The sequence below is a fragment of the Aphelocoma coerulescens genome, chromosome 13, assembly GCF_041296385.1.
Source record: "Aphelocoma coerulescens isolate FSJ_1873_10779 chromosome 13, UR_Acoe_1.0, whole genome shotgun sequence".
NCBI classification, from domain to species: domain Eukaryota; kingdom Metazoa; phylum Chordata; class Aves; order Passeriformes; family Corvidae; genus Aphelocoma; species Aphelocoma coerulescens.
The window spans coordinates 15962149-15988409 of NC_091027.1; the positions used below are offsets into that span (position 1 = coordinate 15962149).

The 26261-nt window shown below is 47.1% G+C and overlaps 1 protein-coding gene across 2 annotated transcripts; it reads left to right on the plus strand.

Annotated features, from left to right (window-relative positions):
- The first annotated feature begins 660 nt into the window (after positions 1-660).
- On the plus strand, positions 661-26261 carry UBE2D2 (ubiquitin conjugating enzyme E2 D2). Of its 2 annotated transcripts, none has more exons than XM_069029275.1 (7): positions 661-1062; positions 9884-9947; positions 13564-13595; positions 13687-13764; positions 13849-13954; positions 23726-23819; positions 25373-26261. In XM_069029275.1, the coding sequence occupies exons 1-7, from the start codon at positions 1039-1041 to the stop codon at positions 25416-25418; spliced, it is 444 nt and encodes a 147-aa protein (XP_068885376.1). In that variant the 5' UTR covers positions 661-1038; the 3' UTR covers positions 25419-26261. The 2 variants fall into 2 exon arrangements, with proteins under 2 accessions (XP_068885376.1, XP_068885377.1); XM_069029276.1 differs by lacking the exon at positions 661-1062 and adding an exon at positions 1745-1837.

A 26261-nucleotide genomic window follows, 5' to 3' on the forward strand; every position in this document is an offset into this window, starting at 1 on the left:
CTCAACCCCACCCGGGCACAAGGGCAGGAAGAGGAGCAGGGACACTGTGTCACCAGCCGGGCTTTCAGTGCCATTTAACGTGAATTGTGCTTCCCGAAGCCAGGAGCAGCCGCCACCTAAGGCCACAGGCTCGATCAGGACAAACCAGTTACCCCTGCGGCCACTAAAGTGCTCCTGGAGGGCTCTGCCTGTCCCAAGCGCACTCCCAGCCTGCCCGAGACAGGGCCTCAGGGCCTCCACACTGGGGCCAGGCAGCATCTCGGGGAGCGGGGAGTGCGGCAGCTCCACAAGGGGCCGGGGGCGGAGAAATCCGGCCGGGGCCGGGGCTGGCGGGGTCTCAGGCCCGGCCCGGCCCCTCAGGCCCGGCCCGTCCCCTCAGGCCCGCGCGGTCCCCGCGGCCTCGGGCCCGGCTCGGCCGGGACTTCTTCCCGTCCCGTCTTCTCGCGAGAGAACGCTCCGTGGCGTCACGCGCCGCGGCGGCCGCCTCGCGCGCGCGCGCTCTCACTGCCGCCGCCGTATCCTTCCGCGCGCTCCCCCTCCCCCTTCTGGAGAGTTCTGCACGGCGGCTCGGCACGGCAAATAGTCCCCGCAGCTCCCCGCCCCCCCTACCTCTCCCGCTCCTTCTCCTCCTCCCGCCCCGGCCTCGCGCTTCCCTCCCCTCCCCTCCCCGCCACGGTGGTGCCTCCGCCCCGGGAACCGGAGTGGTGCCCGGGGGCAGCGGCGGCGTGGCGGAGTGATCCGCTGCGGGCGGCGCGGAGGTAGCGCATAAAGCGGCGGCGGCGGCGGAGGGAGCGGAGGAGCTGCGGCAGCGCTGAGTCCGCGGCCGCCACCGCCCGACAACCGGCCAGGCCCCGGCCCCGCCGCCCCGGGGGGCCTCGGTCCCCTCCCGCCCCTCCGCGCGCTCCGTCCCTCCCCGTCCCCTCCCCGCGCAGCCGCCACCTCCGCGCTCCTCCTCCTCCCCCCCTCCCCTCGCAAATAGTCCCGCGGGCCGCCCCCTCCCTCCGCCCGCGCCCCTCCTGCCGCCGCCTCGCGCACACAATGGCGCTGAAGAGAATCCACAAGGTAAGGGCCGAACCGGCCCGGCCCCGCACGGCCCCGCTCCCCCCGGCCCGCTCTCCTTATATAACCCGGCACGGCCCCGGGCCTGCAGTGGTGGGGGGGGGGGCGGGCAGGCCGGGCCGGGCCCGCCCGGGTTACCCCCCCCCCCGCCCCCCCCATCCCCCGGGGCTCGGGCCGGGCGGCAGCGCAGGGGCCGCTTCCGGGGCCGCGGCCGCTTTGTTCGAGGGGGGCCAGGCCGGGCCTGCCCGCGGGGCTGCACCGCGGCCGGGCCCCTCTGGAGCAACGTGGCCCCCGGGGCCGGGCCGGGGCCGCGAGGGGGCGCCGGCGGCGGGGCCGGGCCGGGGGTGGCGGCGGCCCCGGCAGCTGCTGCGGCTCCGCGGGGGCTCGGCCCGGCCGGGGGAAGGCGCCCCGAGGAGCGGAGCGTGGCCCGCGTTGGAAGTTCCGGCGTGGCTCGTCTCGGAGCCCCGTGTCCAAGGGCTCCTCTGCCTCCTCCAGCAGCGACAAGGATCGCGGTGACGGGCAGCGGAGCGCTGAGCGCAGTAAACCTGTCACGCTGTAGTGTGGTTTGCTCTTTTAATGGAGCTAGCGCTGTTCTACAGCCTGAGTCATCCCGCAGGCTTGTAGGGAAGGCTACGAGCTTCCCTTCTCCTGGAGCGGGTGCTGTGCCGTGCTCCATGTCCTGGCCTTTTGGAAAAACACTGCTGCCCAGTCCACTGTCGTCTTAGGGCAGTGTTTGCTTGATCATCAGTGTCTTTTATCAGGAAAAAAATCCTCGACGGTAATTGAAGTCCACTTGTATTACCTTGGTGACTCAGGCAGGGAATTCGTATCCTTTTCCCTGCAAAATGTGTAGCTGTCAGCTTGGAATCTGTACAAGGTTCAGGTGTAGGAAACATCCCTCCCATCGTGTTTTTCCTCTTGAACACTATGTAAATTATTTTTTATCTAGAACCATCTGTAAGCCCACTACCTCACAGCTCACTCTGTAGCCCTCTTTGGTTTCGTTTGCAGTGTTGGGTCTGTGTTAACGTCTCTGCTTTGGTTGTAGGTTACCTTGCAGGCTTTGTGAAGCTTCATGTGTCCTACTGATGAGGTTAAAGCTCAGGTGGAGAAGAAGATGGAAGAGAGTTTGAAGCCTTACTTATGCTTGTGGAATAGGTAGCACTGGGAAGGGAGGTATTTGGAGTATGATTTTAGACTGTTGCATTTTCCAGCTGCAGATCTGGTAGTGAGTTACATAAGGAAGTTGTGTTGCAGCTGAGTCTTGCTTCTCTGCAGTGTTCTGTCCCTTATTTTAGTGGTCCTCAGGGCATTGTGAGGACTTTTCCAGTGTTTGTGGGCTCACAGGTGCTTTGGATGAGCTCTTGCTCCTCGACAGTGGGTTGATAGACCTGAGAGACACAGCAGTGGATGTTGAATAGGGTGAATGTGGCTCTGGGGGGCACACACAGGCAGTGCAGGGCTGTCGTGGAGAGGCTGAATCTTGTGTCAGATAACTCAGGAAAGCTGCTTGGTTGTAGTTCAGTGCGTGCTGAGGGACAGGACTCAACACTCTGAGAGCACTTGTGTTTCCAGGCTGGTTTGTAACAGGAGAAAAGCTGGATGTATGGAGTCTTTGTTAATGTTGGATGCTTGTGGACTGACTCTTCATGCTGCTTTTCAAAAATAAAGACTCCTGAGAGATAATGGGGACTGTGTAGGGTTATGAGAGTCTTCAAAGCCTTGGGAAGTAGTGAGAGCATCACCAAAGCAGTTTTGTGTGAGCTCTGCAAAGCGCCGAGAGTTTCAGTGGAGTGAATGTGGTGGCTGTGGAGTAGAGGAAGGTGATGGGGCTGGAGGCAGCATTTCCACAGAACAACGTGTGGGGAGGGAAGTAAATCTGCCTGTTGTAGCAGCCCAGATGCTTTGAAAGTTGGATGGGAGTGAAGCTACAGGCTGGAAGGAGCACTCTGAGTGAGTTGCTGTGGGTGTCTCAGTGTAACTGCTTCAGTAATCATGGCTGGCTGTTTATGCTCCGGCTATTTTAAACCCCGTGGAGAGCGCTCCTATCATCATCTCAGGGCTGTTCTGGTCTCTGGGAGTGTGTAGTGGCCGTCCCTGTCAGGATAACAAGGGGACAGCCAGTTTCTGACCTTTGCTGCTGCAGCTTGTGTCAGGAGCAGAAGCCTGCAGAATGTGGATTGAGTAGGAATAATCCCAGTGGGCTCGAGCACAGAGACACGATGGGAGAGAAAACTGCTGCTTTGGCTTTTTTTTAAGGGTGTTATCAGTCATGGTATATCAGTGTGCAGGGCTCAGTCTGGCCACTGGCTCTTGCTCTTGGCAGTTTGGGTTTTTACTGAACTACAAAGGCTTTCTGTGAGGTTTTTGTCAAAATTTTTTGTGTCCCTGGATAACACAGGGCTGAGAACTTGGAAAGGAGAAAATCCCAAGAGTGAAGGTTTGATACAGTGTTACCTGAAATGGCCTCTTGTATGTTGAACTCGGCTGGGCTGCGAGAGGGGCAGAACAAGCAGTGAGCCAGTAGTATTGCTGCCGGCGTGTGAGGCAGCACAGAAACCTGCAGGGTCCGTCCCAGTGTGGCACTGGTGGCACAGTTGCTCTTGGGACTGTACCGAGGCTCGAGCTGGGGTAACGTGTGCACGCAGCAGCAGCTGTTCGCTAAGCAGATGCTCCAAAAGAGCTCAGGCTGGGTGAGACCTGCTCTCAGATTGCTGCCCCTGTTACTCACCACAATATTTCGGGCAGTGCAGCTCCAAATTCTTGTTTAGGTGCTTTTATTGGATCATGGGTCTGAAACTTGAAGTGTTTTCTTGTGAGAAGTGCTTGGGGTGTAAGCAATACTGCCAGGCACAGTCCTTGTGGGTGACACTGAAGTACAGCAATTGAATTGGTATTTTTATATATATGTAAAAATGATCTGTTTTATCCTGAATGTATTTTATAAGATAAGCAGTGTGAAGCAATCCAAGGGTGGGATGGGAGGGATATACAGGAGGGCCAGAGTGAATGCCTTCCATTTTAAGGTTTAAGCCAAAACCCTTTGGATTCAGCCACATCCCCATCTGTGTTGCTTATCTTTAGGAAATGCAATACCTTTAACTGGATAACTAGGGCACCGTTTGGAGTTCTTTGAATGGGAGAGTGAGGAAAAGGTTAGCTCATTGTCTTTCATGGGTTCCCCTGTGTGATCAGCGGGTGAGGGGGAAGGGAAAGCAGCAGCTGTGCTTGAGCCCTGCTCAAGCAAAACACTTTCTGTAGCAGAGGAACTGGGGATTACTACTGCTTGTAATGCATAGGCCCCAAAACCAGGTAACTAAATTCTGAATTCCATAGCACTGCTCCTGTTTAGCTGTGGAAGAGGGTGGTAGTGCTTGCTGTAGTCCTGGAGTCCAGAGCTGCCTGAGCTCCAGAGATGCTTAGGCATCACTTCTGCCAAAAGGAGCAGTGCCTGGGGGTGGGATGTGTGAGGGCAATGGTGCAGACCAGCGTTGGTGGTCAGAGTTGTCGTTGTGCTACCTGTGCTGAGCAGACCTGGTGTTATTTCTGTGCTGCCAGTTCTGTACCGCAGCCAGTGGGAGCAACTGGGTTCTTCCGCTGGGCCTCTCGCTGTGTGCGTGGAGCTGCCAGCGCAGCCCATCTGTGTTGGAGAGCTTGTGTACAGAGAATGCTGCTGCAGCTTCTGTTAGCTAGAGAGGTGTTTTGATACTCAGACTCTACACCAGGAGGAAGTTACACATTGCTTTGGTCTTCTTCCTGTTCAGACTTTGGAAAAAAAAAAAAATAAAAAGGAAAGGTGACAGTTATATCAGAGCTTGTTTATAGCATGTACCTTGGTTATTGCTGTGTTTCATGACTTCTCATGCTGCTCTCTTGCCTTCTGACTTTTGCAGAGTCTTATGAGGAGTCAGAGTTGGGGGATCTTAGTGACTTCAAGCATTGCAAAAGCAGTTTTTGTCAAAAGGAAAGGATTAAAATGCTTCTGTTAATTGTGGTGACAGCATTAGAGTGGCAGATACTCTGGACCGAGAGTCCTGTGGGTGGGAGAGCACTTACGGACATTGTAGGGAATTGCTAATCTGACCTTGGTGCACGTGTGTGACACTGCCTTGTGCCCAGTGCTGCTGGGCAAGCAGAGAGCAGAGCTGAGGGAAATGCCTGCTGGCTGGATACAGGCTCTGGTACCTGGCAGGGAGATGCTGCTGGTCCAGGGAAGGTACGCAGGCTCTTCCCACTCTCCTCTCCTGTTGGTCCTGCACAGGGAGCTGGCAGCTCCTCTGTGCCCATGGTCCTGAGGTGAGGCAGGGTGTGATCAATTCGACTTTGGCCCTCATTCCCTATTGCTTGGCTTTACTCTGTTGGGAGCTGGGAACAATTCGTGGCTAAGTGGCTACGAGTTCCGTTTTGGTTACATAAGTCAGGATTTTGTAACATCTCCCTACACTGCCTGTGGCTGAAGGATTCAGGGGCTTCAGGCAAGTAAACTTGCTAAAGGCAGATGAAAAGGTTATTTCACTTACAGCAGCAACCTGAGGCAGAAGTAAGGTTTATAATCACACTAAAGTGGTCTCTCAGTAAAGTGCAGTGTGAAAGCAGCTCAGACTGGAGCAGGGTGGAAAGCCCATGGAGTTCAAGCTAAGAGGACTTTGGATAATATAGAGGGATCCATATAGTGTGTTGGAGTGGATTTGAGGAGCTCTGCTGTGTACCAAGGCTTAGTAAAATTGCTGGAGCTGACTGTTAAAGTGTGCTGGCTTTTTACTTGCCTGATTGGCTTCTTGATGTTGGCAGTTATGTTGGTTATTCTTACTGAAGGCTGTATTAGCATTAACTTAATCCTTAAAACTAGTCTTATCTTTTGGCCAGAGCAGGTTTTACTAGGAGTGTGTTAGACTGGGGAGGAGGGATTTGTTGTCTAGAGGAGTAAATTGGAACTTCATTAACAAAAGTCTTTGGAGTTGATAATTATCAACTTGAAACATATGCAGGGTTAAACTTATGAGACTTAAACCATTTGTGTTTGATAGTTTTTTGAAAGCTTCTTGTGCAGTTTGAGGATGCCTGGATTAAGGTATGTATTAAAAGCAATGTACCAGCTCCTGGGAAACAGAACAGGAGGAGGGCAGGCATGAGGGTAGCGTGGGGCTGAGCAAGGCTGGTGGCACTGGTTTACCTGTGAGCCTCAGGGCCTTGCTGGCAGCTGATGCCTTTCATGACTTGGGAACCACAGCTAGGGGATCTGTGATATAAGCACATTCCATCTTCCTTAAAATGCTTTCCTGGAACCCCTGAGTAGGGATTGGTTTATTGGGAACTTAAGAGTACAATTACATTGGGTTTTGGAGCCTAAATGTCAGTTTCTTGTGAGATTTTTGTAGCTTTTAGGGTATCTCCTTTGTGGATTTAATGGCAGTCGTTTCCTTCAACTTGGCCTTTAGGCAGGACACCTTGAACCTTGTGCTGTGCTTCCACTTCCTCATTTTTGCTAAGGGACTCATTAAGAGTTGTGAGATGGGTCAGGTTAATGGTAGGATCCACAGCAGTGGGCCCAGCCCCAGGGGTATTTTGCTGTAGGGGAGATGGCAGAAACTTTAAATTCTGTAAGATGCCTTCAGCTGGAAAGCCAGCTCAGGGTGAGGCAGCCCTGGGAGCTGAGTAACTCAAACTGGAACTTGGTCTAAAGGCTGCTTGTAAATTCCTGAAGCAAAATCTGCATGTGCTTAAGGATCAAAAACTGTCTGGAGTGGAAACTGCTGTGGCTTTCTTCAGGTTTTGGCTTAATATGAGTTTGGTCAAGGTCAGGCTTGGTCATGGACCACCAAGACTTCCTGGATCACAGGGGAAAAACAGTGGGCCTTGCAACTTGGGATCCAATACATTCAGGTTTGTAGGTGATACCAAACTGTAACTGAATCCTGCATGTGTTACAAGTTCCAGTTTTATGGGAACTCTGGAGTCATTTGTTCCAAGTTACAGAAACCAGCTGGTTCTCAGAATCCCTCAACAACAACACCTGGAAGCCAAGACCTCGCTGGGTCTGGTGTCAGGCTCACGATACCTCGGGAGCTGCACGGGAGCCTGTAAAAGGCAGGGTAATCTCTGGGACAGGTGCTGAGCTCTGTGCAGCAGCCGTGGGGGTGTTCCTCTCTGTGTTTACCTGGTAGATGCAGCCATGTGCTGCTCCTTTCCTGTTCCTAAACTTGGCTCTGCAGGTGTGACAAGTGAGTCGTGGGAGTCTTAGAGCAGCTGGAAGGGAATGGCATGGCATGTTAAAAGGCTCATCCATGCCCTGCCAGGAAATCCAGGGGTGTGTTTGCCTCTCCTGTAGGCAGAGGCAGCTGGTGCTTGCACTCCAGAGAGGTCTTGGGGGGTGAAGGGGAGGAGTTGAACTTGTTCTCCAAGCTGTTCTACAAAATTTGGGAAGTTTTGTGCTGCAGGGGCTTGAATTGGTGCAATACCTTTTCAAGCACAAGGAACTTACACAATGTTTTTTACACAGACCTTTTAATCTGTGATGTTTCAGTCTAAATTTACAGAGCAGAACCTGAAATCCCACCTTGTCACTGAGACAAGTGGTACAAGTGGTTGTTGTATGTCATCACTTTCTACTGAGATAATAGCCAGAGCTTCAGAAAATTCAGAAATCTCCCCAGAACTGAAGATGTAGAGAGTGAAATAATATTTTGATGAGAAGCTGCTGCTACTGCCTGAGCTTCACTGCTGCCTCCGTGTCTGTTGGGGACTTACCTCTGTTATATCCATTTTGGTGAAGTGGTTGGTGCATTTGGGCAGCAGGATGTAGGGGGAATGTCAGGGCAGATCTGGAGCTCTGTATTCTCCTACCTGGTAGAATATGTGCCTAAGCTCATGTTTGTAACTATTTCCCTTTTATAGCAGGGAAGGTGCATGTTGTGTGCTCATAAATATAATCCATGCAGATTGTGGTCCTGCATGGAAAACTTGGATTTTTACAGTTGTACCTTCCGAGTCTTGTGTATGCATAGTATTGATGCATAAAATGGGATGAGAAGTGGTAAGGAATTTTATTTTAGTAAAGTGTGCTTGGGGTTTTGAATACAGTAGCATTAAATAATCTTTTCCAGAAATTCAGAGTCCAATACTGTTTGGAAGTGGGCTTTACTCCATACACCTTTAGAAAGAGTAGATATATTGCTATTTTTAAGTTTTCATGTCTGTTCTTGGGAATCTGTGCACGTGTAGACTCGCTTCATTCTTTGTAGCCATGACTAGACTGACCCTGAGGAAGGTGTGTGTAGGTGTCTGTATGTTCCTGTGCTGCCCTGATGGTTCAGGGTGTCTCTGGGCTTGCTGATGCTGAAGCAACTCCAAAGGACTTTGTGCCTTCAGAGGACATGCTCTCTCTATCTCCAAGGAGGGAGAATGCTCTTCAGCAGGTGCTGCATGCTCAGTGTCTGCTCCTGTTCGAGTCCATGCTGAACACCAAGTGGAAAAAGCCCAGCAGGAGCACTAGAAAAGCTTCTTTAGTGTGGTGTCAAATCAAGGAGGCTTCCAGCTGGGCTCTCTAGAAGCTGGAAGCTGCTGAGGGCAAAACCCAAACTTGTGTGTGTGTCAGAGCCTGTGAAGCTTTCTGGGGCACTGTATCCAGAGGGGAAAATCCAGAGATTTACCTGTTGGATGTGAGGCAGCATTTGTGTGTTGTGGGTTTGGTTAGTGGTGGCCTCCCAGTTCCTGGGAAGTAGAAGCTGGAACTCCCAGAGATCATCTGTTCAAGAGCTTAATCACTGCCTGTAAATAACAAAAGGCCATTACATGACAAATTTCTTCCATTCCTGCAATCAGCTTGTCTTAATCATTGTACTTAAATGTTTTGTCTGCCAAAAGCCTGGTATGGAGATTCCAGTTTGGACTGTTCTGGGAGGTGAAAAGCTGAACACACAATGGACCAGGGACAGCATGGAAATGTTTCCTGAGCACTAGATAATAGTTTTAATCCTTATCTGGTGTGTGTTCAGCTTTCTAGACTGAGTTCACAGAGAAAAATGGTAATAGGTTTGGGCCCATCATGCAAAGCAGGTCAGTGACTGAGCCAGAAATGGAGCAGGTAAAGTTTGACTTCTAAGTTTTACTCTGTTTGCACTTCCCACCAAATACCCACTTCCTGAGCAAGTGGCTGATGTGAATTACTGGTAACAGTAGCTCTCTGAACTGTGCCAAAATTTTGCTTCAGATTGAAGCTTGGTATAGTTCAGGTGTATTGTGAGTTACTCACTGTGTTCAGACTCATAATAGGATTTCTTCAGAGGAAAATTTGACTGACACAGCCCCTGAAAAGTGAGGGGTTTCAATGAGGTCTGTAGGTAAGGAAGGCCTTCTGTTTCCATTCTACCTGTGGTCTCTGATGTGTACATGTGGAGGTGAAACAGCCACAGGTGATGGGAGCTGTGGAGGTGATAAACTGGATCACCGTAGCTGGATCAGCCTGGGAACTCTTTCACTCGAGAGAATAAAATAAGGCTGATACTGAGAGTTGTTGGATTGAGGCCATCTTATCTCTCAGTGACCCAGGGCTGGTGGAAGATACAATACTTTGGTAATGCTTGGGACCAGTGAAGGCAGACCTGGCAACCCCTGTGACGTGAGGATTGCTGTGACTCAGGGCTCTGGAGCCCAGACAGGTCACTGAGGCCTGTGCCAAATGTGTCTCCTGGGTTTAAGATGCAACTTTACTTTCCAGAGTCCTGGCTATTAGTTCTGTGGTGCTGCCAGAGGGCCCCTAGCAGCCTTTGAGCAATGACATGGTTGTTTTTGAAATGAAGTGAAACAAACTCTTCCTGTTTTTTAGGAGTTGAACGACCTGGCACGTGATCCTCCAGCACAGTGTTCAGCAGGGCCTGTCGGGGATGACAGTAAGTATCTTCTCTCAGCAAGCACCTGTCCTCTCCCACATTCTTCTTTTTCCTTCTGAAATGGGATGTCCAGTTCCTCAGCAAGGAGAATCCCTCTGTTTCTTTTAGAGTACTTCATAAAACTCCACATCCTGATCTTAAATTTGCTGCTCTTCTGTATCTTTAACACCTTCCTTGTGTATCAGTGGTGTTATTCCTACTCTATTGATTGGGCAACTCAATGCTCATCTTAAATTACACCTTCTAAATTAACTGTTCTGGAATTCTCATGAGGGATGGTGTTAGAAAACCTCAGTAGCTCTGTGGTCAAACCGGCAAGCAGCTGCCCACAGCCTTCTGAACTCAGGTATCTAAACTCTACATGGTGTCTGAAAACTGCACTCAAATCAGTGTGCCCAACCAGGCCCTGTGTAAGGGACAGCCTCAGACAATCTTCTTGGCCTTCCTGTGCAAGTCTGTTCCCCTGGGCTGTGACTTGGAGTTGTTACTCTGTTCTGTGCTCACATTTTCCTGTAGCAGCTCCAACGTGGAAAAGGCTCTTTGAGAACCCTTGGAAGCTGTGACTGCAATGCCCCCTAAACAGCATGCACTGAATTTGCTGTGCAGTGTGGTCTGACAAGTGATGTCAGCAAAGCATCTAGGCTCCTGAGAGAGGGGAGAGTGAAGTAGGGAAACCCTCCTTCCCTGTGCTGAGAGCTCTACACTCAGGTATCCTTTCTAAAAGGGAAAAATCAGCTGCCAAGATATTTCTGAATCATTTCTGAGTTACTCAGCAATGCTGATGTGTATAGAAAGTTACACATTCCTGTAGAAATGTAGGGCTACATTAAAAAAAACCACTTGAAACCTGAGGGTGAAAATACTGAAATTAGTGGGAGTATTCCTGTTCAGCAGCGCTTTCTAATGAGTGGAAGCACAGCTTGGTTTTGAGAGTGTTTAGCAGTAGGGTCAAGCTTCTAGTCACTTCACAACCTATTTCTGCTTCCCAAATAGTATTTCAAAGAGGTTTGTAGTTTCATAGACAAGAAATTACTAAAATGGAGAGCCAGTCAGAGGCTTTTATTCCCTTAAATTAGCAAGTGTGATTTGTGCCGTGATAAACTACTTTGTGTTTTCCAAAGCCTTATCAAAGGTGATAACGACTGTCTGGCAGAGGAGGTGGTAACAAAAGTTGGTAAAGGCTGAGAATGGAAAGTTACTCCTGAGTACAGAAAGCTTTAAAGTACTCTTCAGTTCTCCTGGTCTGAAAGACCTCTAATGAAAGACTTTTGTTCTTGAGAGCCACAATTTGGATGTGTGTAAGTGGATAGCAGTGGCAGCAACAGAAAGGTGCCTTCTCCCAGGTCTCTGTGCTCCAGGTCTGCCACAGCTGCCTTGTCAGAGTGACATTTCCCTGAGTTCAGGACATGCTGTGCTTGCAAAGTGCTGTCCTGTGGCTAGTCCAGCTGATACAAACTGTGCCCAGCTATAAGCTTCTTATCCCTGTAGTTCATAAACCTCAGAAAGTAGAGAGCTATTCCTGCCTTGTGAACTTGTAGGAATGGGATTTTCTTGGCAGTGCAGTTTTAGCTTTTCTTCCACCCACCTCACGCCTGTGTTTTGGAAATGTGCTTGGGACTGGATGACATTGGTGGGCTTCCAGTGACTTAGCCCTTTCCAAACATGTACCTGTGCTTACCTACTGAAAGCCAACAGCCCCCTGCCTTTGTAAATACCTCTGTATGGCTGATTTCAAAGGAAAGAATCAAATAGAACCAGCTCTGCATGACAAATCCATCTCTACGTTCACCAGACTTGTCCTGGATGTTGTGAGGATTTAAAGCTTAGGTTGAACAAGCATCTAAGTCTGGGGTGGGAGTTGAGTGGGGGGAAACACAAAACTCCCTTCTAGCTTTCAAAAAGTTGAGATTGCCTGTGGATAATGTTTTTATTTCTGGGATTTTGTTGGGTTTAAGGGAATAGTTGGTTATTTGAGGTTCTCTTTTTAGTGGTGCCTCTACAGAGCAATCACAGTGAATCTCATCAGCACCTACTGGTGCTTGTGAGATTTTTTACTGGTTTTGTTGTGATTGGCTACAATCTCCTGTGGGATTTCTGCTGCCCCTTTGTCCTCTCCTCCAGGTTTGTCCCTGTCCTGCTTCAGGTGACAGGGAGCTCCTGGGAAACTGTCTGAACCCCTTGAAGATGGGTGAATGCTACATGGGAGCTGCTGTCTTGGTTTCCTAATTCTGCATTGGATGTAGTGTTTCTCAAAGCCAGGCTCCTGAGAGAGTGGATATTTAAGTAGGGAAATCCTCCATCTCTGTCAGAGCTGAGAGCTCTAAGTTCAGGTATCCTTTCTAAAAGGAAAAAATGAGCTGCTAAGATCTTTCTGAATCATTTCTGAGCTATTCTTCAGTGCTGAAGTGTATAGAAAGTTACACATTCCTGTAGAAATGTAGGAGTAGATTAAAACAAATGTGTTCCAACCCAACACTCTTTTCCCCTGGCCTTGCAGGGCTGCTCCCACTCTGCTTTTTTCCTCCTTCCTTGTATGAGATCATTCTGAGCTGTAATGCCTGTACCATGTGTAATTAAAAACTGCTTGTGCTAGATGAGAACAGGTAGTACCACTCCTGTTTTTGGCCCAGGTAATCCTGACAGCTGTGGACACCAGGTGCCAGTGAAGCACAGTCACTTCCAGGTGGCTTCATCTCTTGTCTTGAATACTTCCCTTGAAACAATTGGAGTCATCTACAGCTCCCCAGCTCTGAAGGTGCTGTGTAGGTGACATCCATCCTAAGGGAAGCTTCCATGGTCTTAACTCACAAATAATGTCCTAGGCTGGTGCTCTTTGCACAGGAGCCTGTGGAGACACAGGAACCCTGAGAACTCCCCAATGTGCCTCCTACAGACTATCAGCTTTGACTGTTTTCCTTTCCAGCACAGCAACATTCTTCACAAATCCTCTGTATTACCAGGTGAAAGTTCTCTGGGGCAGATGCAGACAAATGCGGATTAACTTCTGTCCGTTTAACCTGAAGTGTGTCCTAGCATATCCTGTTCCAAGTATGGAGCAGACTGTCATTCCTCCATTCTCTTAAGACATTTCTTTCTGCTGCTTCAGTGAAATCTTGAGGCCTCTCTGGAGATGAGGCTTTCACTTTGTGAGGACACCACTGGTTTAGGTCACCTCTGTATGTGTGGTTTACACAGAGCTTGGGCTTCCTGTCTGTGTGTCACGGGTCTGAGTAGGAGAGCAGGTGTGAGTTCATGCTAGACCTTTGCTGTAGCTGGCTTGAAGAGGGCAGTCATGGGCACTGATTCATTAGAAACTACAAAGTTTAAACTCACAATTTTGAGTCTGAAAAGTTGCCTAGAACTGTGTGGATTTTTATTGTAATGGGATTTTTTGCAGGGCACATGTGTAGTACCACAGCAGTCCTGGAGCAAGGACCAAGTGACTGTGGAGTGCTGAGTGCTTCACTCTGTCTCTCTTTAATTCCTTGGCTCGCTTCCCTGCGGCCTCTCAGAAGGCTTTGTTTTTAAAATAGACTTTTCTGTGCTGCTTTGTCTGGAAGAAAGTAGATCATTACTTGAGCTTCTCCAAACTGAAGTAAATCTCTCTCTTTTTCAGTGTTCCATTGGCAAGCTACAATAATGGGACCAGTAAGTATGAGAGAATTGATGTTCGTGGCTTTTTATGACTGGTGGTCTTGTAGTAACTCCTCAAGCTGCAATGATTCCTTTTCATTAACAGAACGACAGTCCCTATCAAGGTGGAGTATTTTTCTTGACAATTCACTTCCCAACAGATTATCCCTTCAAACCACCTAAGGTGAGTGGCTTCTGCCATAAATCTGTTACCGTGCGATGTTATGTATATTTATGAACCTACACTGAAATTTTCCTTCTTCTGCAGGTTGCATTTACAACAAGAATCTATCATCCAAATATTAACAGTAATGGCAGCATTTGTCTTGATATTCTACGATCACAGTGGTCCCCAGCACTAACTATTTCAAAAGGTACCTCCAATGCTTATTTCATTTTACACTGCTAAAATGAAGTACTGATTTGGGATGTAAAAACTGCTGCATTCCTTCTGGAATCCACCATTTCTGTGGTCACTGCTTCTGTCCTGTGACTCTGCATGGAGCTTGCAGCCAATTCCTGAGCACGGGATGCTTGGGACATCCAGCTTCCCTGTGGCCATAGGGAGACTCCTCAGCTTTGCCAGTGGATCAAATAAGTCTTACTACACTGAGTACATACTCCTACCACCTCACCTCAGAACACTTTAACTAAAAGTATATTTAGAATTAAACCTAGTGTGTGACAATAGAAGACTTTAATGTTCAAAATACACCCAGAGTAAAATATGTAAGGGAGCAGCTGTGGCTTTTAAAGAATGGTGAAGTTTTTAATTCTTTGGCATGTTAAAAAGAATTTCTCTTTCAAGGGAGCATCAAAACTCCATGTTGATAATTTTTTAACAGAACTTCCAATGTGTGGACTACTGAAACATGGTTTAAAACTTACCTAGCTTGAGCAATATAAAATAATTAGCTAATAGCATCTTGGTCCCTGTGAATTGTTAGCTTGTGGGGCACTGGAATATAGCCTTTGCCTGGTAAAACAATGTTCATATTTAATGTAAATAGGAGGCTTTAAACACCTTGAAAGAAGACCCAGGTTAGAATTTTCTTGGCTATTGAAACTGTAGATTTACAAACTGTGGATCAAGTTTGTAGGTCTAGCCACAGCTGTTTAGGAATATTTGGAGTCTGTCCTGTGCGTGATTGTGTCTTGACCCTTCTATTCTCTATCTTCACACTGTCCTTGTAATCAAATGCTGCAGTTTTCACATTGATTACATTGTCCTTCACAGTGTCCCTGCTCTGAGGCTCTCCTGTTGCCTGTCCTTCTCTCCAAGTACATGTGATATTCCCAGGCACTTTCTGGTTCAGACAGGTGATTCCTGGTGCATGCCTTGGACATCATCACTGTCTGCCTTTCCCTGAACCCACAGAAGTTCCCACCTTCCCTGTCCAGCTAAAGGCATTTGTAGAAGCAGATGGAAAGGCAAAACAATATCTCCTTGTCTCTTGTTAGACGTGAATCTGCTTGTGAGCAAGGCTCAAAGTCTTGAAAGAACTGAATAAATGGTATCAGTGAAGAAAAAATGATTGTCAGGGTGCTGCAGTCTCCTTGCAAGTGCTCAGTCAGTACTGGCTGCTCTTAGAAGCACCAGGCTAGCCCCAAACACTGATGTCTGTTCTGGTTTGATTTAATTGCTGCTTAACTGGAGAAAGTGCTGTATTGTTTTAGGGAGTCTGAAGTGACCCATATGGGTGGTGGGGTGATAGCATGATTGAAAATACCAGAAGATAGACTGGAATTAGGACAATTGGGAAAAGATGGGGCAAGAATTAAAGAGGCTGGTCCAGGGTGGCAGTGAACTGCCTATTAATGGCTGTCAGCTTTAATCACTCAGAAAATACTTTCTAGTGTTAATTTTACTGCCCAAATACAATTGCAATATGCTTTTACATCTCAATCTCCTTGTGGGTTCTGCTTTGAACTCCTTTTTTCTTACCCTTTTCAAACTGTATCCTTGTGACTCAGCTGGAGTAAGCCATGGCATCAGGGTGGCTGTTCTGTGCCACTTTGCCCCTTCCAGTGCCCCTCTCCCTCCTGGGTTTAGGGGGCTCTGTAGTGCTGATCACTTCTCTCACTGCTGAACAGTTCACCTGAATGCCCACACTGTGCTGCACACAGCACAACATCCACACGGCTCTAACCTGGGAGAAAGCCTTGTCCTGGTTCCCTTGGGCTACATTTACTGAAGGAATTAGAGCAACAAAGCAAATTCTTAGAGGCGACTTTATATGAACTGGGAATACTTTCCTCAGAATCACAGGGATGTCCTGTCAGAAAGCAGATCTCAACTTCAGAAGCAAAGAGCTGATATTTAGGGGAAGTGTTCCCATCTTGAACAAATGAAAATAAAGTCCACAAAGGCAACTTGAGTCTTTCAGGGTTGAAATCTTGTGTTCAGTCAGATTAGAATGTGTCGTGACAGACTTCAAGGATGTTTCAGCTTTCTAGTAACCAATCAGCCTTATCAAAGAATGAATGTTGTGTTAGTGGGAAAAATTGTTGGATTAGGTAATTTAGGGTGAGTAACAAGACTTACAACATTCAGCAGTAAGCTCACATCCCTTCCAAAGCAGCAATTTATTATTTGTAGTGTAGATTTCTTAGGGTATTTCTTAAATTGTGCCACCCTTTAAATTGGATGCTACTGGGAGCAAGCTGTTTGAATTTAAAATCTGTAAGCAGATAACTTAGAGCACAGCTATAAAAAAAAAAAAGTACTTCCTACTGATGGAGAAATCTGGGAAGACTAGAAACAGTTCTTCTAGGAAAGATCTTCCTCCTGAGGCAGCACTGTCAGTAGCTCGCTGTTATGCTCACAGTTAACGTGTGGTACATGAAGATGTTTTTCACCTTAACCTGCAAGGAGAGAGGGGAAGGGGTGTGCAGTGACTTCCTTTGGGTTAAAAGTGCCCCTTTTTGGTGGAAGGACTGAAAAATCATGTCAGTGCTACTTAAATCATTCCAGTTCAGTGGTAAAAGTAGGGGTCTTGGCACCTCAGACTCTGGAGCCAGCTGTCTGTAAGCAACTTAATAAAGTGATTGTGGCTATGATAGAGGTGATGGCATTTTGGGGTTTTGTTCTGTCCCTCCTACAATTGTTAAAACAGTTAAAACTTGGGAGAACAGCAGTGACTGTCTCAGTACAACAGCTGACTTGCTTATATTAGTAATTCTGAACTCAGTGTTCCCTCAAGAATACATACTGGAGAATAAATAATCTCAAAATACAGTCTTAACCACACCTTGGTGGGTAATTTGAACTCCAAGGCTTAAGCAGAATGCGTAGGCTTAAATTAAAAACATTATCTCCAAGTCTGCATAAATAAGAATCCTTGTTGCCTGAAACAGGAGAATGAAGTCTTTTAACATTATTACAGCTATTCTCAGCCATTCTGGGGGGAAGAACATGCTTTCTCCTGAATTTGGCAAGTGGCTGTGCAAGAGTTAATCCTGAACTAAAGCACTTCTGCAGTGAAGGTTGGACTGATCTGCTGTCCTGTCCCACTTCTGCCTGTGTTTTGTAATGAATGAATCATGGAGCCTGAGTGAATGTGCTGGAGGGCTCTGTGTGGTGAGGGGCAGTGAGTAACCTCAGCCTCATTCGTGCAGGACTTCAGCTCCCACTGTCCAGGCTTCCGTGCCTGGTGCAGCGTGGATTTTCTGTGATGCTGCTCTTCATGAATCACTTCACTAAGACTTGCTGGAAGTAATACTACCCAGAGATTGAATTGGACACTCACAGTGCAGTTTCAAAATCAGGAAGTTGGTTTCTGATCATCATCTTGGCTTTTAGTTCGCTCTTTGTAGAGTTTACCCACATAATTGGGGGTGGCTTTGTCACAGAGCATGGGTCAGTCTCCAGCTGTGCTGAGTTGGGCTTCTGAGGAAAATGCCCATTTTTATGTTTCAATTCTCATAATTGTAATGGAGCCACTTTTGCAGTTTCCCAGGAGACCCTTGCTCCAAAGAAGACTGTGTGAGGAGGAGTGGTGCCAGCAGGGCTGTGATCCTTTCCCTCTGTTGGGCACTGATGAAGCTGTGTCTGGAGCATGTGTCCAGTGTGGGCTCCCCAGAAAAGGAGGGTATGGGGTACTGGGGAGTACCAGAGAAGGGCCATGAATGCCAGGGAGGGACTGGAGCATCTCCCATTATGAGGAGGACAGGCTGAGAGCTGGGACTGTTCAGCCTGGAGAAGAGGAGGTTCAGGGGCGATCTTCTCAGTGTCTATAAATACTTGAAGGGAGGATGTGGAGATGACAGAGCCAGACTCTTCTCAATGGTGCCCAGTGACAGGACAAGAGGCAGTGGGCACAAGCTGAAGCACAGGAGGGTCTCTGTGAACAGCAGGAAACACTTCATGTTTTAGTTTTACTGTGAGGATGCTGAGCACCAGCACAGGTTGCCTTGGGAGGTTGTGGGCTGTCCCACCTTGGAGATACTCAAAAGCTTTGGACATAATCACAGACAACCTGTCTTAGGTGGCTCTGCTTGAGACAAGGTGATTTCCAGAGATCCCTTCCAACCTTAACCAGTCTGTGACACACTGGGCAACACTTAACTTTTCTTCTTTTGTCACTGGAAATTGTTGAACTGACTTAGCAGGAATGCAAGTTGCTTTGAAGCCAGAAGTTTAAACTGCTCAGATTTAAAGGTACACTTCCTGTAAGGCTGGGGAAGACAGCTGGAGGAGTTGGAAATGGGGTCGTGGTTAAGAAATAGGATTTAACTCAAGCAGAGTCCAGAGTTGCTTTCATTTATTCAGATGCATCTTGCCTGTTCACAATCAGGAGCCAGGTATTTGAACCTGTTGGTCAGTGGTGTTTTCAGAGTGTTTAATGCTGCAAGCTTAACATCTGTTGGTGCTGATAAAGCTTTGACAACTGTATGTCTCAAGCTTCAAGGGTCTGGGGCCTGAAACTCAAAAAACAGTGATTGTGTAGGAGAATGCTCCTTCCAGGAGTCAGTTTTTTTGCAGATCTTGAGGACTAGAATCGAAGTAGCAGTGGACCTTGATGTGGAAGCTGCCAGGCTGATGATCAGCAAAGGAGCCCTTGCTGGTGTGAGAAGCAGGACAGCTGGATGAACCCTTCAAAATGGAATTAAGAATTCCTCAGTAGTGTTACATGTCCAAAGCTCCCATTTCTGCTGGCAGAGGTGTCTCCCAACATACCAGGCTCACTTAAAACCTGAGCTGACAAATGGTTACATTCACACTCAGAAACTGGGCTGGAGCAGAAGCACAGCACTGTCTGTCAGAGCCCATGGCCTGGTCTCCAGGAGGTGACAAATCTCTTTCCTTGGAAAGCCCCAGCACAGTGTTTGTCATTCACCCAGGACAGAGCAGGTGGGGTGGGCTGCTGCCATTGCTGTGAACTCATGATGGCCAGGGACTGATGCTTCCCTGTTTTATCCAACTGCTCTGTGTCACTGCACGAGCTTTTCCAGTATCAGGTGGTCCTGATATTCCTGTGTGACTCCAGCCAGGATGGAGAGCTGAGTGTCTTCCTGCTGTCCTGACAGTCTGGCATGCAGAGCAACCATCTCAGCACCTTCTTGGTACTGTAACAAACGTTTTGTTGGTGCAGTCTCTGCCTGCTTATAGATGGACCTTTACTCCTAGATGGATTCTAAATTGGCTCCTCTTTGGAGAGCAGTAACTGCACCAAACAGCAGTTGGATCAGAACACACCAGCTGCTTCTTCTGGGTAGCTCATTACCTTGGAAAAATAAGTGCTTTTTATCTCCCTTCTGTGAACTCAGCTGGAGATTCCATTGCTCCTCAGTTGCTTTTCCATACTCTGAAGTGCCCCATGGATGAGTGCTTTACTGGAGCAAGTTTGTTTGGAATTCCAGCTATACTTAAACAGCAGGATCTGTAGTGGTTGGTACCCTGTGCCAAGGGGGTGGCTGGAGTGGTGGATGTTGGACCAGTCAGGCTTTGCAGACAAAGTGAATGTTTTGGGGTTTGTGCCTTGGAAGATGAGGATCAGCTGCTTTTAAGAGTCTCTTCACCTCTGAGTTCCAGGAGCTTTAACATGCCTCCTAAATTTGGATGTTCCAGTAGCCAGATGGGCTTTAAATTGTGTTCTGCACTGCTCATTTGGCTAGTGCTGGAAGGACCTGTGGAGTGCTGACATCAGAGATTGTCCTGACTAATGACTGAGCTGCTTCATAGCAGAGGAAACCCAGCCATGAATTTACATACGGAATTTGCATCTACCCACACGCTCAGTCTGAGGCGGGGCAGAACCAGGAAGGTGCAGTTGCCCATTGAGGGTGGTGGGCTGACCTTGGTGGTGTGAGAGCACAGCAGAGCAGCTGCTGAGGTGGATTGTGCACTGGAGAACTGGAGCTGGTCTTGTTGACAAGCTGTCAATGTCATGATTTTCAGCACAGAGGAGCTGCTTGGAGAAAGACTGCCCGTGAATTTCAGAGTGTTACGTGCTTTGTAAAGGAAAGTCTTGCAGTGGGAACTTGGATCCCAGTTGTGCAGTGTAACACTGGTGGACCTTATTTTGCATGTGACTCAAGCAGTCTTAAGTGTTCAGTGCTCATTCTGCCTGATGAGAATGCATTTCTGTCATTGCTCTGTGGGGAAGCTAAGCCCATTTTCTAGAAGCACTTTGTTAGCAGCCCTTCTGCTTGATGAGTTTGGCTCTCTCAGCTCCTTGGTGTTGAGAAGTACTTGGTCTGTGCTAGTCCATGGCAGCAGGAAGCACACAGAAGAGTAAATTGTATCTGTTGTCTGCAGAGATAGATGGGGAGTGTAGTTGGAGGGTTGGAGGTCAGTAGGCTGCCTGGTTGGTGAAATAAAACAAAGCAAAACCAATTTTCGAGTGAAAAGGAGCTTTAAACTGACAGTGGTTTAAGTTCCCTAGTGTTCTGCTGCAGACTGGACAACTCTGACAGCTGAGAGTGATAAGATGAGAAATAGTTCTGTACAGAGTTATTTCAAGGGATGAATCCCTTGAGTCAATGGCAGGTAAAATTTATTTTGCTATTACTGAGAAAAATCCAGACTTGAGTTCAGAGTGCACGCTTGTGGTACATCCGTGCCAGTGAGAGACTTGAAGGGATACTGCCCAGCTGATTATGCTTTGCCTGTGGCCATGCAGGATGTTTAGGTGCAAAGTGTCACTTACCTGCCTTGTGTAGTCATTCAGCCTGATTCTCTGGTTCCAAAACTTTTTGGGAATTCTCTTTTTATAGTCTAGCATTAATGTTGTAGTCATTTGACTAGTGAATGTCAAGGCTTTGCTGTGGAATTCACTGCAGTAATACTTGATTGCAGAGGGAGGTGGCTTGCTGAGTCTCTTATTCCACAGTGTTGGTTTAACTCGTTACTCTGATGCATCAAAGCTCTCTGATACACAGCTGACATTTGTAAGGGTTGCTTCCCCTTTACCCTTGTGCTTGAAACTTTGAGGTGGTGCCTTTTCCAAGGGGATTTTCTGTGTGTTAGTTGGTCTAAAACGTGTGTATGTGCAGTGTTCTAGTGGAAAGCCTCAGGAGAAATTTGCAGAATTGATTTTGGACAATAGCTGGGTTCAGCAGGATATTAAAATTAAACCAGTTTAGTTAAAAATGGTTTTTTTTGCTGAGGCTGTACAGATAAAAAGGGAATAATGTGAAGTCACCAGCAAGAGTGAGTGTAATGAGAATAGTTTGGAATAATGAAGACTTAGAAAAATAAATCAAAGCAGCTGAATGTGGCAGTGCAGCTTGAAGCTAAATGATGGTGCCCATTTTTATTCAATATTTTTTGAGTGATACTGAAAAGTGAACTGCTGAGTGTTGGGAAAAGGGGTGTCAGGGTGGGCAGAGAACAGTGGACAGACCTGCAGCGTGGTTCTGCTGATGCAGGCTGAGCCACTGTGTTCAGAGAAGTCCTTGGGTTTTTAAAGGACCATGATAAGATAGAACTTGAGGGAATAGTTACAACAGTTGACCAGAAAACTTTGATTGGATTTCCTTTGCATTCTGGTGAAGGCAGGGGACAGATTGGACCTGCCTTGCTCATCCTACAGCTGAAGAAACTTCAGTGACCAGAGCAGGGGAGTCTGACAGACAGAAAGAAATGAGCTACAGGAAAATTGCTGGAGAAACAGCTGCTTTGAAATTACACTGATGGGGAGCAGTGTGAGCTGACTGGGTGTGAGGTAGCAGAGAGGTTCCCACTGAAAACTAACATGGGCTTTACTTGATTTATGTGGGGGAAAAAGAACTGGTGCTGGATCTGTGCTACAGGTGCTAAACATGCTGTGTGCCTTGCTAAGGGACAGCAGTTCAGGACCTCCTGCAGGCCTCCTTCACACTCTGAAGCTGTGCCTGAGAGGGAGCTCAGTAAATGGTCCCTGTGTCAGTTGATGGTGGAGAATCACTAAGCTCTTAACTCTCACAAGTGTACTGTGGAAAACTGGGAGAAAAGGTTGCTCCTTTTTCTAGAACCAGAAATATGTTCACCTAAACCAAGACCAGTTTATTACCAAACTTGTTTTAGAAGCTTTGAACTGGGAATTGATAATTCATTAGTGAAGGGTCTACAGAAACAGGTGGGAAAACTGAACTAAGTTCTGTTTTCTTTGTTCTTGGGTTCTTGGTGCTCACAACACTGAGCAACTTGCTCAATTCAGACCTAGGGAAGCTTTCACTCCTGTCCCACTTAAAAAAACCTGAATATCAGACCTGTTTCCATCTTCTCTCTAGAGGATGGTGAGGCCCTGGCACAGGGTGCCCAGAGAAGCTGTGGCTCCCCAGCCTTGAAGTGTCCAAGGCCGGGTTGGATGGGACTTGGAGCAACCTGGGACATTGGAAGGTGTCCCTGCCCATGGCAAGGGGGTGGAATGAGATGGGCTTCTAAGGGTCTTCCAACCCAAGCCATTCTGGGATCTCTGTTTTGTTGCCTCTCTTTTACCCTATCTTAACTCCTTTGTTGGTTTTATGGGCTGCATGCTGTTTCCTTTTAGAATAGATAGCTCTGCCTCCTGCAAGTGATGGAAATTGGAGCCAGATTTGTGTTTAGTGTCTTCAAACTCCTCACTCTTGTCATCTGCACCTTGCTTGGAGGCTGCACTGTGACAACTGCTTTGCTGCAATTGGTGAAGGGACATATGGAGTTGCACTGTTTGATCCAAACAGGCTGAGAGAAGGGAATGTTTGGCATTTTTGGGAGTGGGGCAAGATGTCCCTGCCATGCCTGGTGTAGTGTTGTCCCAATATGCTTTGCTTATAACTTATTGCCTTCTCCTGCCTTCTCCTCTGCAGTGAGTGTAGGAATGTCCATGTGCTATTTGTGGCTTTGCAGCAGTGTCCTGGCTCCTTGTATGGATGAGGGTTGTCACTCTGCCGAGTGGGATGTGCCTGCTGGGGTATATACACTTTGTATTTACAGTGAAACACTCCAATTCTAGGCGTTTGTGGTGGTAGCAGTGCAAGGAGCTGGGCATGCTTGGGTCATTTTGAATGCTGTTCTACACTTAATCCATTCCAACTTTCCTTATGCTTGGAATTAAGTCTCAATTCACTGCAAGACTGGGTTATTTTTAAACAGATCTTCAAGGCCAGGTTGGATGGGGCTTGGAGCAACCTGTGCAGGTGGAAGGTGCTCCTGGCCATGGCAGGGGTTGGAACAAGATGAGCTTTAAGGTCCCTCCCAACCCAAACTGTTCTGTGATTCTTAAGTAGCTGTGAACAGCCCTTGCTTCCTTCATCTCAGCTGGACTTGTCTGTTGTTTGACTTTTGCTTAGTGCTTCTCCAGGTCATCCAACAGTGAGGTGTCTGCTTTAGGGAACAGCTGAATTTCGGGTGCAAAAGCAAAGGGTGTTTCCCCAGAGGACTCTCAGGTACCAGGCTCAGGCAGAACACTTCTGCCTTGTGGTTTAAGGCTGCTGCTGGATCCACCTGTCCAGGAGGTTACTCATTGTGATACTGTGGTCATGAAAAGTTGTGTAGTTCACTGGTAAAAGGAGGTTTTTCAAAATCACTCAGCTGAATTATGTGGGATTGGTGCTCCTTGGCAAACTTATATAAATGGTGCTGATGCTACTGGCTGGAGGGGAAGGAAGTGCATGGGCTGACTGGTGCAGGTGTCCTCAGCTGTCCTGGAACTAATTCAGTGTCTCTCTTCTCTCCTTAGTACTTTTGTCCATCTGTTCTCTGTTGTGTGATCCCAATCCAGATGATCCTTTAGTGCCTGAGATTGCACGGATCTACAAAACAGATAGAGAAAAGTGAGTATGGAAGCCAAACCCCATGGAATTTGACAGGGCAGAATCCACACTTACACGGGAAAGGGGAACTGAAAGGACCTGCTTCTTGGAAAAGAGTGAGAGTGAAAAAAGGCAAATCAAAGCTCTAACTGTGGTCGTTTCAGAGATTTTTTTGGTTTTTTTCCTGGGATGTATATAGTGCCACCGTCTGAGCTGCTTTAATCCCATGTAACCACCAGAGGGAGAGCAAGTTACTCCAACGGGAGAATATTCCATGGCAGCTCTGGGTCTGGAGTCATACGAGGAAATAACAAAAACTCCCTGTTTTGCCTTCACTTGACAACACAAGGGAAGAACCAGTGGTGTAGAAGTGGGGCAAGAAGACTCTCAAACAAGTATAGAGAAACTTGAGTGCTGACAAGCACTTTTAACAGTTTAGTGATGTTGTAAACACTTCCTACCTCACTGTTCCCTTCCAGATGTGATCAGGGAAGGGAAAATAGTCCACAAGTTTGCTTTCTCTATTTCATACTTGAGGAGCAGTGTTAGAGAAGTTTATGCATCCTGGTTTTGAGAGCTGCAAGACCAGCAGCACATACTTGGAGACACAATCAACAGTGATTGTCTGCAGTGTCAAGTGTGCAGGACTCCTTTCTATTTTTCCCAAAAATAGGGAAATAAATTTTGGGTTTCAACAGAAGTACTTGCTCCTTGGGTAGTCTCTGAGTAGTAATATGAAGGAGAGAGTTAGTTATGAGTGGATTGTCAGATTGTTTTAAGCTGAGGAACATTTTCTACAGACTAGATTCTAACACCAAACCAACTTGGTGTATGTAACTATAGGAAACTTCAGGCTGTGTCTTACTCTACAAATTCTCTGGAATATGAACAGCTTGCCTTCTGTTCTCAGAGAGCAGCTTTCAGCAGTGCAGTTAATCCCACAACTGCTTTTTTTTTACACAAGTATCCTGAGCTTCCCCTGGCTGTAAGAGGGTATTTGGGTGCAAATGCTACAGATTTCTTGGGAATTGAATTATATCATGCTTTCAGAATAAAAAGATTCTGATGGACAAATCATTGTGTCCTGATCATCAAAATAGCAAAGTGTGTAGGAAGAAATAAGGCTGTTGGGGTTTAGCAGGTGAGTTGATGGCAGGTATTGGGCTTAACTTTGAAGGGAAGCAGGAGATGGGGGAACACGTTAATCTATTTTCCAGAATGACCAAGGGAAAACCCTACAGTAACAGTTTCCCCAGGGACACAGCAGATGGGGCTGGGGGAGGCACAGATAAAGCCTTCCTGAAAATCCTTTCCCCTCAGCACTGTTCTAGCTCTATTTTGTGCCTTCAGTCACAAAGATCTCGTATTCCTGTTGTAAATATGACCAGGTATTTCTTTTCCATGAAGCACTGTGGGCTTTCTTGTTTCCCCTGTTTGCTTAATGTTTAATTTTGCTCTTAAATTTTACAAACTGTTAATAGTACAGTGATTTCATGCCATCTGTAGACTAGAGTGCTGGAGCTGAAATACTGTGTGGATGCCATGTTAAGTAAACCCTCTTTTTATACATACAGGTACAACAGAATAGCTCGGGAATGGACTCAGAAGTATGCGATGTAATTAAAGAAATTATTGGATAACCTCTACAAATAAAGATAGGGGAACTCTGAAAGAGAAAGTCCTTTTGATTTCCATTTGACTGCTTTCTATGAGCCCACGCCTCATCTTCCCCTGTGCACATGTTTACCTGATACAGCAGTGCTGCGTGTTGTACATACTTGGAACAACAAACTAGAAATACTGTATTTCCCCGTACCAACATTGACTCCTAGCAGAGAAGTGTGTGTGTGAAAAGCTGGTTCTTCAGTCATAACTTTGTGAGCCTAAAAGCATTCCTTGATGAGTTAAATTGGGAAATCGAATGGGAGTGGGGAGAGTTCTGGTGGGTTTCAGATTTTTTAGGGACAGTGTTGCTGATCCATGAAGGATTTTAAGTGGAATCCTTTTAAACTCATAACAGTTATGAAAAGCAAGGTGAAGAACTTGAAGCTGTTTCTGTATTCATTTTATTCTGAAGGACCTACACCTTAGGTAAATGTTATGACCAATGAGAAACTGTACCCACATCCTGTGTTTAAGGTCTAAGTTTAACCGGTCACCATTTAAATGGATTGGAGCTATTAGTGCATCAAGTGATGTTGATTTGTTTCAACTCTCTCCCTCCCTTCATACTTTTTTTTGGTTTGTATGTGGTTTCTCAGTTAATACCTAGCTAATAGCTCTTATTTTTTCTTAAGTTTTTTAACTGCTTAGGTCTTTCTGGATGTAAGGGTAAAAAAAAAAAAAATCCATATGACAGAAAACTTGTGTGTATTTAAAGACCCAACTGCTCCCCTGGAGCTTGTACGTTCAAGAATTAATTAATCTGTGTAATAAACTGATTACTACAGTCATTACATATAA